At 55.3% G+C, this 16,013-nt stretch overlaps 1 protein-coding gene across 1 annotated transcript in view; it reads right to left on the bottom strand.

Moving 5' to 3' along the window:
- The window catches only part of NOL6 (nucleolar protein 6), a 31,473-nt gene that overhangs the window by 12,491 nt on the left and 2,969 nt on the right, over nucleotides 1-16,013 (bottom strand). Inside the window, exons 2-23 of the mRNA XM_009275336.1 lie at nucleotides 15,827-15,937; nucleotides 15,133-15,249; nucleotides 14,684-14,863; nucleotides 13,915-14,083; nucleotides 13,013-13,147; nucleotides 12,705-12,868; nucleotides 12,085-12,205; nucleotides 11,709-11,767; nucleotides 11,440-11,541; nucleotides 10,759-10,874; nucleotides 10,179-10,356; nucleotides 9,655-9,777; nucleotides 9,346-9,494; nucleotides 8,491-8,566; nucleotides 6,495-6,635; nucleotides 6,064-6,181; nucleotides 5,690-5,844; nucleotides 5,290-5,453; nucleotides 4,687-4,839; nucleotides 3,410-3,507; nucleotides 2,070-2,194; nucleotides 1,820-1,909 (exon numbers count right to left, since the gene is read on the bottom strand). Of these exons, the coding sequence (XP_009273611.1) occupies nucleotides 1,820-1,909; nucleotides 2,070-2,194; nucleotides 3,410-3,507; nucleotides 4,687-4,839; nucleotides 5,290-5,453; nucleotides 5,690-5,844; nucleotides 6,064-6,181; nucleotides 6,495-6,635; nucleotides 8,491-8,566; nucleotides 9,346-9,494; nucleotides 9,655-9,777; nucleotides 10,179-10,356; nucleotides 10,759-10,874; nucleotides 11,440-11,541; nucleotides 11,709-11,767; nucleotides 12,085-12,205; nucleotides 12,705-12,868; nucleotides 13,013-13,147; nucleotides 13,915-14,083; nucleotides 14,684-14,863; nucleotides 15,133-15,249; nucleotides 15,827-15,937 (2,844 nt within the window). The remainder of the gene's footprint in view (nucleotides 1-1,819; nucleotides 1,910-2,069; nucleotides 2,195-3,409; nucleotides 3,508-4,686; nucleotides 4,840-5,289; nucleotides 5,454-5,689; nucleotides 5,845-6,063; nucleotides 6,182-6,494; nucleotides 6,636-8,490; nucleotides 8,567-9,345; nucleotides 9,495-9,654; nucleotides 9,778-10,178; nucleotides 10,357-10,758; nucleotides 10,875-11,439; nucleotides 11,542-11,708; nucleotides 11,768-12,084; nucleotides 12,206-12,704; nucleotides 12,869-13,012; nucleotides 13,148-13,914; nucleotides 14,084-14,683; nucleotides 14,864-15,132; nucleotides 15,250-15,826; nucleotides 15,938-16,013) is intronic.

Genomic DNA, 16,013 nt, shown 5'->3' with positions numbered 1-16,013 from the left:
GTCAAGAAGCTAACAGGAGACAAACGACACCCAGGGGACATGAGGAGCTCTGTAGTAACAGGACGGTCCCGTCTGTCCAACAGGAATTGCCCCAGAGGGCAGCAGCATCTTCCATTAAGCAGACAGAGGATGAGAGCAAGCCCCATTAATGGAGGGGAGCAATCCCAACCACATAAATATTTGGACAGGCAGGATCTGGCACAGTGGATACAGTTGTATTAAAACGGAAAAAAAATTAAAACTATATGTACGTTTTTGTGGAATAAATGATGCAGGGACATGAACAGAGGCGTGGGACACTGCCCAACTTGGTGCTGGCAGAAAACCCACTGCTCGGAGCTATTTTATAGCCAGGCTGGGGAGAACACACATGAAGAACATCAGTGACCAGCACTGAGTCCCAGCTCTGGTCCACAGAGACCCCCTTTCCCACCCAGCTGACCAAGTCCACAGCTTATTGTACCCCCCTGGGGGCAAAGAAACAGACCTCACAAACCCATGTCTGCATCTGCATGAGAGTGGGCACGTCCCCAAGCGACTCAAATGCAGACAAAAAAAACTTGGAGCACCCTCTTAGATACATGGGAAGAGGAGGCAACTCCAAGTTGCACTGGAAAGACTTTTCCCTCCTCCCGTCCCCATGCTTTGCTTAAACAGATTAGCAGCCCTGGAAACAGCATCCCATGTTTATCCCTAAGGAACGTTGCAGGCCTGGGAGGATGCTGGTACGGACCAGAGGGACACCCTGAGGATGACAAAGGATCCTGATGCAATGGCCAAGGGGAGGGGAGGGGGAAGGAGGACCAAGGAGACTGAGACGAGGAGTTGGGAGGATGCTGGACAGGCGATGGCTTGTTTCAGGAGCTAACCACCCTCCAGTACACATGGCACCTCTTGGGTTTCAGACTTGGGTCCACACTGCAACTGCGGCACACCGGGCATGTCTCACGTGTACAGCGTCTCACCCCTTCATAGCCCAGTTAGCACACACTGCTCCCGCCTCAAGTAGATCTCACCCCTGTAAGACTTCCAGCGCGAAATGCAGCAGAACTGAAAGCAAGGTTGGTAAATCCTTTTTATATTGCCTAGGCAGGAAAAAAAAAACCCACTCTGTGTGGGTTTTTTTTCTAATGTGAATCTGTCATATCTAACCACTGTTTGGCTTTTTGAGTCCTCTCAGCTTCAATTGCCTAAGTCACTACTTGGTACACCAACAAGCTCCCCTCCAAAACACACGTATCTCCCTTCAAAGGGCAAATAACTGTCCGCATCTCACAGGTCCATTTGAGTAATGGATGTTTTAACTTAAAAGAGAAAATGAAGAGGGTTAAACTACATATGGCCTTGCTCCTCTGCTCAAACCAAAATCACATCTTCCTAAAGTGCCTGTTAGCGTCCTGCCAAAACCTCCACCACCCTGGGCTTGGTTAGACTCAAGCACACAAGCCAGATTTGCACAGTTACACCAAGACAGAGTCTCCCAGAGGCACCATGTGCTCCGGCCACAGACATGCGGCCAGTTCTGCAGGGGAACATTGCAGGTTTGCTCATGCCCCAAGAAAACCAGAGAATACAAAATAAATTTTCCCCAGTCAATGATATTTCACCCCAAGTTGCTATCCAGAGCTGGGTCCCCCAGAAGCCGGGTGGCACAGCGGCGCACCAGCCTCCCAGCTCCCATCCTTGCTGCTCTTCATCCTGGGGCAACCACACGTGGCCACAGCCTGAATCCTACTAACACATCCCAGCAATCATCACTGAAGACCAGTATGCTTAGCCAGAGCCTGAAAATCCTTGTGCTGGCACCCCAAGGGGTTACCTTTACATCCTGGCTGTTGAGGGGGTCCATGAGCTGCTCCTCCAGGGCACGGAGAGACTCTGAGGCCAGCACGAGAAGGCGCTGCAGGATCTGGGGAGGGAGGAAAGCCAGAGGGTGAAACTCAGCAGTCCTGGATGTAGCAGGGACCCCGCTCACTCACAGGGCCATTGGAGCTGGCTCCAGCACTGGGAGCAAGGAACTGCCCCAAGCCAGCAGCCACCATGGGGCAAGGACAGAGGGCCCAGCACACCTGTGCAGAGGGTCGCTCTTGGGTCCACATGGAGCTCCACCGGTCTTTGGGGGTGGCGATGAACATGATGGGGAGACGAGACCGAGCAGCCACAAACTTGTTCTTGATCTCTGTATGGTCAGCATCTGGTGAGGGCAAGCAGATGGGTGAGATGTTCTGCCCCATCCACAGCCCTCCAGCCCTCTCACCCATGTGCTGCAGCCCAGAAAAGGGCAGTACAACAGGCTTTATCCTCTCCCACCCTTTGATCCCACAGTCCACATGCAACCAGAGCTCTATCGCCATGGGCTTGCTCTGCTCTCACGCTTCCCTCAGCATCCACCTGGAGGAAGTTCTGGAGACAGGATGCAGGGCTAGGTGGACCTTTGCTCTAAACCCAGCCAGGCAGGCCCAGACATGGCTCAAGACACGGCAGGCACTGGGACTGACATGGGCTGGGAACTCACATTATAAGCTAACAAGAGTTTGTACCCAAAGAGTTTTCTACTTCCCACACACACACACACCTCCCAAGTGAGGAAAAAAAATAGCTCCTTCGCCAAAACCACTTCCCATTTGGTTCATTAAAAAAAGCTGGAGGGTAGAAAAATATCAGTTTCCAAAATCCAACTGTCTCTCTCAAAAAATAAGTTGAGGGAGTGCTGAAACCCACAGAAACAGCTGCTCCCTCCTGCATTGCACACACCACTACCAAGCAGCTTTACCTTTTCTTATAAATCAGCTTTAAAAGCTGGGTGTAGCAATCCCCCCGACCCCACCACCACCCAAAGCCAAGGCAATCCCATGGTCTTTTCTGGCTCCTGGGCAAAGACAGCACGTACCCGAAAGATAATAAACAGACAAAACACAAGGAAGAGGGCAGGACCACAGGTCCATTTGGATATGTCAACATGCTCCTTCAGAAACCACAGACCTTTACCAGGAAATTCTCAATGCTCAGGAGGTAACAAAACCTGGAGGACTGCAGCCCTTTTCCCTTGCAGGTTTTGAAATCAGGGACTAGTAGGATAATCCCCGTGATGAGTGGTGCAGCAGTGCTCTCAAAGCAGACACCGCGCAGGAGGCTTTGAAGCTTCCCATTCAAGAGCCCAACTGCTCTCCCAGCACAACTGAAGGTTTGGCCCCCAAGAGCCAGGGCAAAGCCTCAAGCAAAAATGATGGCTACGAAGGAGCAGAGGACTTCAAAAGCATGGCAGGACAGGAGTAGAGGAGGGGAAAATCTCCTTGCCCCCAGGAGAAGCCATGACACCTTCATGTATCCAAGACCCCTGGAGCCAGGCGCTGACCAAGGAGGGCTCAAGACCCTCACGCTGCGGCTCTCCTGCATGCTGCCTGCTCACCTGTGAGGCCAGCGTTCAGGTTGACGATCAGTGGGTTGTTCTTCCAGTCGAAGGTTGCCAGCAGGTCGAGGAAGCGCAGGAACCCCACCTGGGGAGAGCTGCAGGCGAGACAAAACAGTTCAACACCAGCATTTGTTCCCTTGGCAGCAAGAGGGGCTCAGGGGTGACTTAGCGATGCCCAGACCACACGCAGCCCAAGAAGGGACGTCCATGGTGGGAGAGGGAAGTACAGAATAAGCATGAGGCACTTCCCCTTCTCTGAATCCCCAGGGAAAGTCCTTCCCCCTTGTTCCTCCCTCCCCAAGTAAAAGAAACCAGCAAAAGGTAAAATACTGCCCCCAGTCACCCTATCTCCCACCACTCCCCCGACCCGGACTCCCAGGGTTAGAGCAAGAGGGAGGTGGAGAGAGGGCTGCTCCAATCTCCAGTGCAGCTCTGAACAATGCCAGCCAAGCTCCCAATGTGCCTCTTCCCCTGTGACACTACACGTGCGCGAAGTCAGTCAGCTGGGACGATGGGGCTCCTGCTAGCAGGGTATTTTAAGAGACAGAAAAACATTCTAGGCATCAGCCTGTTACTCCTTGCTACTTTGACGAAGGAAACCAGACCCCAAGTGCAGGGCAGAGTAACCTTTTGGCTTCACACGGAGCAAAAACACTCCCTTAACTTCATTTCACTCCCTCTGGGCCACATCCTGTCCACCTGACAGGGGCCAGCAAGCAACTGACCCCGTGGGGTTATTTACCAACATGCTACTCCAATTCAGCTTTCAGTGGCTGACCTCTCACTCTTCCCTTGGGAGTCCTCTCTAGGAGGAAGGGAGGCTGCACCATCATAACATCACTCCCAGGGAACCCAGGAGCCCCAGCGTGCTGGTAGCCACAATGCAGCCCTTACCCCTGCTTCTCCTGGCCATCACCCACAGGACAAGGGGGCCCCCCCAGTCCTCAAGAAGGCACAGGACACCCGTGGTTGTGCCACCAGCACCCAGAAGTCATGAAGACGCTTGCTCCTATCCCTACCTCCTTCTCCCCTCACTCAGCAGCGCACTGGGCGGGGGAAGCCACAGCCCTGCAGCACAGAGCATCTCCATCTCCTCTGGCCAGCCGCTGCCAACAGGGCTTAGGACAGCGTTTTGGCAGCACAGGGGCCTCATGCTCACCGCTGTGCACGCTTCCAGCACCTCCTGCCCTAGCAGCATCCCACCCCTCCTCTATCCCAGGTAAGGAAAAAGGCACTAAATCCCCATCGGGCCAGCCTGGGCTCCTCATCCTCACCTGGGCGGCATGAAGGGGGCCGGGTGGAGGAAGAGAAACGCCACAAGGAGGTCCACGCACTCCTCAGAGATGTTGTCGCTCAGGAGCTGGGCACTGACCCAGCGCTTGGCCAGCCGGCAAGTGCTGCCAAAGACAGGGTGCTGCTGCTGGAGCCTGCGAGGAGGGAGACAAGCCAATGCTCAACCCACACATCCCAGGACCCAAAACACCTTTTTGGGATTCAGCAGGAGAGAAGAGGGGCAAGTGTCTGCCAGGAACATGTGTGCAGCATCATGAGCACAGGGCACTCTCTGTGGGTGTTGAGATTTTGGGGGAATGAAGGGGAAATGCTGCCACATGCTCCTCTCTAACCATGCAGCTCTTTGGTACTTGTCTCCCCATACCAGCGACCTTGGATGTGACAACAGGGACAACTGGTGCCACCCCCACCCACATTCATCCCTCCATCCTCCTGCAGAGCCTCTCACGAAGTGAGCAGAAGAGCCACTTCCCACGGCGAGCTCCTCTCCCTGCTATCACCCGCCAACATCCAATGGCACCTGCACGCTGGCTTCCAGCCACGTCCCGTGTCCTGGACCCTCAGGCACCCCCCGCCTCACCTACCCATGCAGGGAGCTGGTTAGATAGGGCAGATGCAGCGTCTCCAGCTCCAGCTGCCGAGACTCCTCTGTGTCCTGGTACTTCAACATCCCTTCTGGAGTGACCACTTCCTTCAAGATCAGGGGCTCCCGGTGGTAGGCTACTTGGAGACGGAAAACATAGCCATCCTGAGATGGGAGCAGAAGATGAAGTCAGGCTTGGTGGTAACATAAGCAGGCTGGAGTGCTATGCTGCACCTCAGGGACACAACAGCAGCATCCTGGCATCAGCACAGTCTCACTATGCTCTTTCCTAGGCCCACCACCCAGATCCTGGTTTTGTCCAGTGGAACCACTGCCACAGCCCCCCACCTGCGTCCTTCGTAACAAGTCAGGTCTGGAGAAGGTCCCCGTCGCCCCCCTACCTTGTACACATCAGTGTGGGTGACCGCAGGTCTGCAAACTAGCTGGTGCTGCTGCTGGAGGAGCTCAGCCAGCTGGAGGTGGAAAGCCGCCTTGATGCGCTTGATGGCTTCTTTGTCCTGCGGCCACTGGCCACTGCCTTCCATGTGGCAGACGACTGGGGGCAAAGGGACAGCAGAAGGCCAGTGAGCCCCATGCAGAAATGAGGTGTTGGATGGGGGTGGCTAGGACTAGAGGTTACAGCGGGAGAGCAGGAGGAGCTGGGGCTCTGCTCCCACCTGCAGCACACCAACGCAGCAGTAACAGAACCAGCACCGCCACGTGCCTCCGCTTCCCCCCACCAAATCATTTCCCGCTCACATCTCTCCCCACTTACTCTTCAAAGGGGCTATGTAGGCCGGGCAGGGCTTCTCCTCTGAGGGAAGCAGCAAGTGCTTGGTCCTGATTCGGGTATGGAAGGAATAAATTGGCTTCATGGGAATGGGAGGGAAGACCTGGGAAAGAACAGCCACCCGGGGACTGAGAACAGGGAGCAGAAACCCCAGGGCACCACACACCCCCTCACCCCAAACTTCCAGCTCCAGCAAAGCCCCCCGGCATGGAGGCTTTGGCCAACTTGTGCACAGCCAGCCCCAGGGATGGGACAGCAAAGAAGACACACTGCATCACCCCGATGCATCACTCCCGAGGGCTCTCGGGAGCCACAAAAGCAGCAAGTGACTAATTCTCTCTGTCCCCCCTCAGCCCAGGGCCTCCCCCCAGACCCTCGCAGACCCCCACACACGGGCTCTGCCCGGGGACACTCACATCCGTGTACCGGAGGGCTGGATGGACGCCCTGCACAGCCGTCACCGTCAGCGGCAGCCCCTTCAGGTTCCATAGCTTGCGGCTCAGGTCATCGTAGGAGCAGACAACACTGACCATGGCCTCCTCCCCCGTCCCCGATGCCTGCAGACAGAGACAGCCTCTCTGTTCACCTCTCCCACTCCTGCATAGACGCCCACCTCGCCTCCCTTTCAGGCTGGCATTGCAGACAAGCTCCAAGGAGCCAGGACTGCCAGCCCAGAGAGCAGCTTCTGGCAAGAGCACTCAGCAAAACGGGAAGAGAGGGAAGCCAAAGGCAAGACTCTTTGCAGCTCCCCAGCAGCCACTGGCATCCTAGAGGCTGCGTTTCAAGCAGCAAGTGAAATTATTTCCTGTGCAAGACATTAAGGCAGCACCAAGAGCTGTACTGCCAGCATTCTCCCTAGGAAGCGAGAAGCTAAGAATGATTTGGGGGTAAAGAGATCACACACTGGCAAGGTGAGAGCTCTGCTACTGCCTCCCCACTTGTTACCACAATGCCAACAGAGGTGGTAGTTAACAGAAAACTGGTCCGACTACATCCTTAGCCAAGGCAAAGCTGTGAAGCATGGCAAAAGCAAAGACAGAAAATATCCAGAGCATTGCAGGAGCCCTGGGGAAGGTGGATGAGAAGCACTGAAAGGAAAATTGCTGCTGCCCTTGCTGCTTCCATCTCCCCAAAGCACAGCAGAACAGCCTGAATGAGGAGGATGAGACGTCACCAACACCAAACCACTCAGCTCAGACGCAGCTGAGTCGAGCCGCACGCATCCCGCCAGCCTGGGCTTTCTGGCAGAGCAGCAGCACCCTCTGCGGGGTGCGCCATGAACAACAAACCCCCATCCTGCCTGCACCATCCATTTTCCCTTGTTCCCCATGTCCCTCAACCATCGCAGACTCCTTGGGCTGCCTGCAAACAAGCAGCTGGAGGAGCAGAGACAGACATCCCTACCCACTGCCCTGCACACAAGAGCGAGTTTCTCCTTCGTTTGTGGAGGACTGGCAACAACCAGACTCCTAAATGCCCCTCTGGCTCTGGGAAAGTGCATCCCCTCTCAGCATGGGGTTTTTCCACCCTGCTCACCCCAGGCCAGCTTGCAGGGAAACAGCACACACAGATTTTGCTGCCTCAGCACACAGCAGGCTGTACAAACTAGCATCTCATCCCAAACCTGAGATGCAGCTCTGCCCAGACCACAACTGGTCCGGGCACAAGAGACTTTCAGTCAGATTTAGTCCCCTTTGCTCTTAAAAAGGGGAAAGGAAACAATTTCTTCCTCCGTCCAACAAGCAGGTAAAAAGCTGGGTTTACCAAAGACCAGCAAAGTGGTGCCAAAGTGCTCATGGCTCATCTCCAGGCTTTAATTTCACAAGCTGGAGAGCAGAATTAGGGACGGGGATATTTCCCAGCCTGCAAGATGCATCTTTTTCTTTGTTTCAGATGCACATTCAGCTGCAACACTAGGGAGGGCTCGGTGGGCATGATCTAGCACTTTACAGCATGACAGGAAAGATCCTTGTGGGTTTCCCAGGTGGGCCTACAGAATGAAGGCATGGGAGTGTCTGGCCCATGTCCTGAAGGACGCAGGACCCGAAAGCTGCAGCCAGAGGAGCACAGTGGGACAGCGATATATCCTCAGACAATGTGGACACAGTGGACACAAGCAGAAAGAGGCGGCCAGTGGGATGCTTGCAGGAGAAAATGGGGTGTGGGGGCTACCAGAGCAAGAGGACTTCAGCAGCTCTGCCTTGGTTGGCACAAGAGGCTCAGTAGATCCAAGGAGAACACCGCGCTGCCCATCCAAGCGCCCACAGGCAGGCATTTTCCTTACCCTCGCTTCCTTCTCTTGGGAACCACCTAGCTGCCTCGGGGCCACAAAACTAAAATGACCTCCCCTTAGCCCTTCCCATACCTCCCCTACCTGAGAAACCCACAGCCCCAGTGGGGCAACAACTCTACCTCTTGCCCAGTCCTGATCACAGACTCCAGCAGGGCTCCGGTGTAGCAAATGGAGGATTCGGGAATGTCCATGTGGCTACGTGGAAGAAGACAACAGAGCATCAGAGCTATGATGTATCAACCCATCCATCCTGACACTGCATACTGTGCCCACAAGCAAGGGTCAGTCCAAGACCGAGGAATCCCTCCATACAGGAAGGTCATGGTGGGGAGACAAACCTCTGTGCGTTCCTCCCATGCCCAAGTTATCCACCCAAAGTGGCACAACAATTCGTTCAGCTTTACAGGATTCAAAGCTGAAGCTGCCAACGTGCAGCCTTTCCTCACAAGACCCCTCCTCGAGTCAGGAAAAAGAGACCCAGGCAACCCCTTTGTTCTGTGCAACAAGGTCTGGTCTTGTTTTTGGCAGAAGGTCTAAACTGCTACAGGGAGGCTTTCCAATGCTGTAGGGAGACCCAACCTTGTGAATCGCCACAGGGTCTCAGAGGATTTCATGAGACATCCTGCAAGGTCCAGACAGCTTCTCTTCCAGCTCTGCCAACAATGAGTGTCTCAACATCCCATCTGCATGTAAGGGCAGGACCACACTGCCTCCTCGCCCTTAGCATTGCCATCAGCAGAAGCTACAGCACCATGTGCTTGCCCTCCCCACCTTCTCTTGGGAAGCAGCTCACAGCATCAGGACCACAACTGAAATGATTTCCAGATTTCATAAAGCCAAAACGACCCACAACGTCCCCCAAAGTGCGAAGCTGACAATGGGGTTACCAGGGACGTGGCACAAGCCAGGAGAGCAGCAGTGACTCCACACAGCTGCAGATCTCCCAGCCTCAGCTGCTGCTCGGTACGACTTACAGCTTCAGCAGGTGCCTGACGATCTGCTCAGGAATGAGGCGTTTCTGGCAGACGGTGTCAGCCTGCCACACCACCGCCTCACAGATGCTGCCATCCTGGAACCGCCGCAGCTCTGATTTCTCCCCCCAGAAGGTCCGGAAGTCCAGGGCCTGCGGGAGGACATTGGCCAAGCCAGGCCAGGGACACAGGTCACCACTGGGGCCAGCCAAACCATTCCCACAACCAGCAGCCAGCCCCGCAGCCATCCGCAACCACAGCATGACACCAGCTCTGCTCCACCCCACTCGGCACAAGCAGGGCTCCCCTCACCTCGGGGTGATCGGCCTGCGGTCCCTTCTCCAGCGTGCCGGCAGCAAACTCAGGGACAAACAGGAGCCCAAATGTCAGGGGCCCAACATCCTTGTGTTTTGGGGGCTCAGCGTCAATCGGCCACTGCAGGAAAATGGGGAACATGAAGCACAGGGAGAAATGAGATTGCTGGAGCAGCAGCTGCTGGGATATTGGGCTGCTAGATGAACCTCCTGCTACACACTCTTGGTTGTCTGGACAAGCACGGATAGAGAAAGCCTGATTTAATAGGTCTCCCTGATGAGAAAACCAGTTGTCTTCACCCTGCCCCATTGTTGGGCCAGGAATTCTGCCCAGACTAAGTCTCCCAGCTGCACCCCAAACCCCAGTGCAGGGCCTCAGGTCCTGTATTCCCCTCAAAGGGGACAGGCCTGTCTCCTCCCCCAGTGAGCAAAGATCCCCTCCCCATGTCCAGCAGTGCCATGAGGGACATACGAGACCCCATGTGCTAAGAAGGATGTGGTGTCATTGCCGAGCTGCATTACCTCAGAGATCTGGGGCAAGGAGTGAGTCACGAGCAGTGCTCTCCTGGCCAGCCCACGGGCCAGCAGCGAGACAACAAAAGGAAGGGCTGCGGCCACATAGTTCCCTCCCCGATCCATCAGCTCGTTCAGCAGCTGCATCTTCTTGCAGGCACCCTGCAGCTTGGAGACATGCTTCAGGCTACAGAAGGAGAGAAACTGGTCACCCACCTCTGCCACCAAATCCCTTTTGAGAGATATGCTAGAGGATGGATAAAGTGGGAAGCTGAGGGTCCTGGCCCAGGATGGGGGCTAGAAGAAGAAACACTGCAATTTGGCATCTCACAATGCACCACAGGAGATGCTGGTCCTTGGGACAGTCACCATTCCCAAAGGCCAAAGCATTGCCCTCCTCCTCCTAGAAGGCTATCTAGACAGTAAAAGTGGAATGGCCAAATGCAAGAGGCACCAGTGTCTATCTCAGAGCTAGCAGGGCCACCTCCCACCAGGCAGGTCCGAATCCACCCCAGTTCAAAGCCAGAAGCAGCCTATTCCTCTCTGAACAGGCTCTTCACCATCACCCCACCAGCAAAGTGAGACTCACTGGAAGACATGGTCAAAGGCTCTGAGCATGGGCTTCGTGGTCATGAGCAGCACCTGAAAGCCATCCACTGTCCGATCATCCAAAATTTCCATGGAGCGCTTGGCTTCAAACTGGACCTGAGCAAGGAGACAAGACAGAGCAAGAGCATGAATGGAAGGGGAGAAGGAAAGCAAATCCCTCCAGCAGTGGTGACCAATGCTCCCCCACCAACCGCAGCCACCCCAGCTCCATGGATCAGCAGACCCTGATCCCAGCCAGCCTCTGTCTTCAGTGTGAAGTCAAGTAACCAACAATTGTCACTGCTGGCCAGACAGTCCCTCCTTGATATCCCTGCCACCAAGGTAGTTTTTTTCTGCACCAAAACAGTTATTTCTGCTAAACAGCTCCTTGGCTTCACCCAAAGGTGCCCACAAAGAGGAAAACAACTTTCCTCCATCATTCAAGCAAGACAGGTAAGCCAGCACTACATCCAAGTCTTAAATTCACTTCTAAGCTTCAGAGCTGGAGACAGATGTTAAAAGCCTAAAAAGCAACACTGAACCATGTCCAATGAACACTCAACCATGAACACTCCCCATGTCCAATGTCCTCCTCCAAGACATCTAACCATCCTCTGCCTGCCTCAGCTTGCACCTCAGCTGGAGACAGCATCTCAAGATACCATCACAACCTGGCCGGTACCTGGTGGTATTTGCTGGCAGTCATATCAGCGCAGAGGTTCACTAGCCCAGAGGGATCCACAAAGACCACTTCAAATGCCTGGTGGAAGTCATCCAGGACAGGCTGGAAGAGCAAACACAGTCCTTAGTGCCACGATGCAGCACAGACACCAGGGCACCACCACCCCGTTACCATCTGACATCCCTGTAAACAGGCACATCCCTGCCCAGGCAACGCTGGCAGCACAGCCAGACACAGGGACAAGCCCCTTCCCCCGGAGGGTTGCTTACCAGGGAGGCATCCACATCCTTCGCTAGGCTGATCCCCGTCACGCTCAGGTCAGTGGTAGCTGTGGGCAGACAGGAAGGAACAAGTCACGCCGCCATCCACATCTCCCCCACTGTTAAGGGTGGTACAGCTATGTGCCAATACCACTGTAGTCTCGCAACACAAACAGTGCTACAGCATAACACAGGCCTCCACCACTACCCACCTCTCTGCAAGCTGCTCCATCCAGCCCTGCTCTGCTGCCTCATCCCCTTCTGTCCATCCCACCCACAGGGTCTCAGCATCAGAGGGAGAAAAGCCACAATTCCCCCTTCTCCCCATGGTGTTCAGGCTTTGTACAGAGACTCTGCTGACACCAGCCTTTCCCTAGAAACTCACCCAGGAACTGCAGGGTGCTCCTCAGCACCTGGTACCCACTCATCATCTTGACGATCTTGCGTTTCATCAGCAGGTAAGCAACCAGCATGGAGACCAAGAAGCCACTGAAGCACCCCAAACCCTGTGAAAATAGAGGGCTGGGTCAACAAGAGCTCAATGAGGCACTACGAGGCCCAGAGCCCACCCCACATGACTGCTTCTGGCTTCTGTCATCACCAGCAGGGCAGCCCCCAAGCCCCAACCCTGCCAGGAAGACATTGAGGCAAAGCCCTGTACAACAAGCAGAGATACAGATCCCCTTGCAGGAAAGCAACACCTCAAAGTTCTTTGGGAAATGGGATGAATTCCCCCCCCCAAAAAAAAACAAACCCAAAAACCCACTACATCATTCCAGGGATCTCAAAGAAGCATGATTGTCCAGTACACACAGATTCATTGCAACCCACAGGGTAGGATGGAGCTCCTTGAAACCTAACACAGCTCAAATCAAGAGTCACAAGCCCACCACCCCACCCACCAGGACCAAACTACCACCCTTCCACCCCTAGGAAGGGAGAGCAGGCCAAAGGCAGGTTAGCCAGGTGAGCAGAGCCTGCCCTGTCCCCTGGCACAGGACATACCTTGCTGAGCTGCCGCTGGTTCAGCCAAACTTTGAGAAGGGCCAGGCCATCCTTCATGCCTGGGAAGTCAGCGGCTGCGCTAGACAAGAAGTGCAGGTGGGACAGCAGCACTGTGTCGCAGAGGATGGAGTTGTTGTAGTGCGGGGTCGGGGGCTCGGGGGCTCCTGTGTGGGGAGACAACAGCACGTTGGACCCAACCACAAACCTCCTGTTCACAGAAAAGGGCTGCAGCGAACCCACCTCCAGGCACTGGGTGCAGTCTCTGGCTGAACCAAGTAGCCTCATGTTCCCCCAGCCTCAGGCCTTACCTTCTTTGGGGGTGCTCTGCTCCATGAACCAGGCTGTCCGGACGTTGTTCTTGCTGGGATAGAAGCGGCTGGGTTTGAAGAGACCCGGGGCAGGACAGGCATGGAGTCGGACGGTGACCATCTTCTCATCTTTGCCTGTAAGCACCAGGGGGTAAATGTGCAGAAGAGATATCAGAGACCCAGAGACTAATGGGGGAGCATCCCCAGCTTGGGAAAGGACAAAGCTCCTTCCCAGCAAAGCTCAGCAGCAGTGGAAATCATCTCAGAGCAGAGAGTGACCACATCCCAGAGCCAACAATAACCCTGAGGTCACATTGCTCATGTCCAAGTCCCACCTTCATCCCCACCGGCCAGTCTGGTACCCCAGCACTCTCCTGCCTGCCCTGGCCTTGCCATGCCACTGCCTGTCCCAGACCCAAACCCGCTCTCGCCTGGGGTCTGCGGAAACAAGCAGCCCCCAGCAGCCCCTGCATCCCACATCATGTCAGAGAAGAGCCAGGCTGCACACAGCTGCCTGGAGAAGGCAAGAGGATGGCGAGGAGCAGGGGTGGTGAGAGCAGGGACGAAGGATAGTGCTAGACACAGACATGTTTTTGTAGGGTCTGCTTTACTCCCTGAAGTACCTACAGGGTGGGCCAGCCAGCAAGGCCAAGGCCAGGGAGCCCAGCCAGGCTGCAGAGGGGGGACTGGGAGGGGAAGAGACCTTGAGGACTAGACTCTGTGTGGAGGGAGAGGACAACTGGGAGCATCGAAGCTCCAAAATTTATCACCAATTGTGACGACAGCCCTAGACTGACCCCTCTCCAAAGGGCCTGTTACATGGTATGAGACCAGCACCACCATCCTCCACCTGATGCCAGTACCCACTCACAGCCCCCACCAGAGCAAGGCTCAAGTACTACCTTGAGGCCTCAGGAGCAGGATGGGCTTGAGATGGTTGCTGTTCATGTAGGCAAACTTCACGCTGCCGAAGAGCTTCTCCTTGGAGAAGTGCTGGGCAATGTGGGCCAGGTACAGAGCTCTCTTCCGGTGGTAGCGCTGGTTCAGGTTATCTTTGTCCTGGAAGATTTCCTGGGGAGAGAGGGACAGGGCAATCCCACCTCACCTGCCTGCAGAGCCCAGTTCAGCCCGAGGCACTACACCGCTCACCGCTCCCCCAGGCAGCCCTATCTCAGACATGCAGCTACAGCCCCAGGGAGCTCCACATCGGGTCAGGATCACAGGAGACAGAGCAGAGCTATACAGCCAAACAGGGTGTAGCTTCATCTCAAACCACGTTAGAGCAAGTCTGGGCAGCAAGGGGAGGGAGCTCTAGAGGGCTAACAGTCTGCAAATATCACCCTCCCTGTAACACGGACTTGGGAGCTGGGGCAGAAGGGCAACAGGGGACAAAGCCGGCATCTATCTCCCTGGCAATGTGGAAGAGGTTCAGCCCAGGCAGAGAGAAGGAAGATCCTCATGAGCAACTAAAAGCAAAGCAGCTGAAAGCTCTGATTGAGTGAGCGGTGAGACTGCACTCCCCAGCTCCTCATGGGAGCCACCACACTGCACGTCCAGATGCCGCAACCTCACTCAGGAACGGAGAGGACAGGGCCGGGGCTGCAGGGGACAGGAGGGGACAGAACTCAGCCGGGCCCCAAGCCACGTGGGAGCAGGCATGGCCAGACTCACCCACGGCATGGTCACTGCCACATCAACGTTGATCTCTGGCTTAATGCAGGTGCCCAGCAGGTAGCTGCCCACCACCTTCAGCTCGGCCGGGGACAGGAAGCGGAACCTCCCCTTCACGCTGAACGGCACCTGCAGGAACGGGACCTTCACGCCATCGGGGAGCCAGGCCTGGTCAGTGAGCTGGGAACAGACAGGACACGCGAAACGCTCTAAGCGTCACCAACAGCACATGTGCGGAGACCAGGAACCCTCTACCCACACAACTGCAGGCACCTGCACCCAGGGCTTAAAGATGGAGTGTCCCCCTCTCCCCTCCAACATAAAGTAAGGTGATATTTTTTCAGTCCCTAAGGGAGATGCTCCACAGGGACCTCTGCCTGTACAGCAACAGCAGAGCCCGCTCCACACAGGGGCCTTGCCACCGCCTCCTCCATCCCTCTGGGACATACTTCAGTTTCTGGGGTCTCCGGGATGGCACTCAGCAGGCTGTTAATTTCATGGAGGAAGGCATCAATCTTCTTCTTCTTCGTCTCCTTCAATGTCACCTCCTTCAGAAGCTCTTCGATCTGTAGGGGGAAAGGGGAACACAAAAGGCAGCTGCAACACTGGAATTGCTCCTGCCCTTTACCTCATCCTCCAGGACCAAGCATGAGCCTGGTGAAGAGAGCAGCAGGTGAGCTGGGGAAAAACACCCAAGCCTCTCCACAAACCCTGCCCGGAGCTGGGAGTCCGGTCAGCCCAGGGGCAGAAGGATAACGCAGCTCCTGCCATCTCCTGTGAAGTGCTGGATGGAAATCAGCTCTATCCCACCAGCCTTTGTGTGAGGTCCAGCCACAAAGAAACTGGCGTGATTCACGTAGGCTTTGCTCCCAGAAAAGTTTTTTGTATGACAGAGTATCACCTCCGGAAAATGACCTTGCAGACCCTAGAGATCCTGCCACCAAAACCAGCAGATCTTCAGGAGATCAAAGCCACTCCTCATAAAATCACCAACCTTACAACCACAAGGAGCCATCTAGTCACCAGCCTGACCTCCCTCTAACACAGGCAGTTTGCTCCCAGGACACAAACCAACCCTCCTGTCCCATCCAGAAGCTGGTCAAAGACAGGAGCCGGGCACACCTGGTGATGTTACCTCCTCACCCCGATAAGCAGTAAGTCACGGCAGCGAGGGATGCAATGGCTGCGCTTCCGCCATACTGCAGTTATGTGCTGGAAAGGTTCAATTTTAATGGTGTAAAAGAGGCACAGAGCCTGGCGTGGGATGGTAATAAGAATTACAGCGGAAACACCAGTAATGCGCAGGGTGCCTTGTAATGCCTGTGCCTTC

The sequence above is a fragment of the Aptenodytes forsteri genome, unplaced genomic scaffold, assembly GCF_000699145.1.
Source record: "Aptenodytes forsteri isolate BGI_AS27 unplaced genomic scaffold, ASM69914v1 Scaffold266, whole genome shotgun sequence".
In the NCBI taxonomy this organism is placed as follows: Eukaryota; Metazoa; Chordata; class Aves; order Sphenisciformes; family Spheniscidae; genus Aptenodytes; species Aptenodytes forsteri.
Note: the sequence above shows the minus strand (reverse complement) of the source record. Positions and strands in the feature narration are given on the sequence as shown.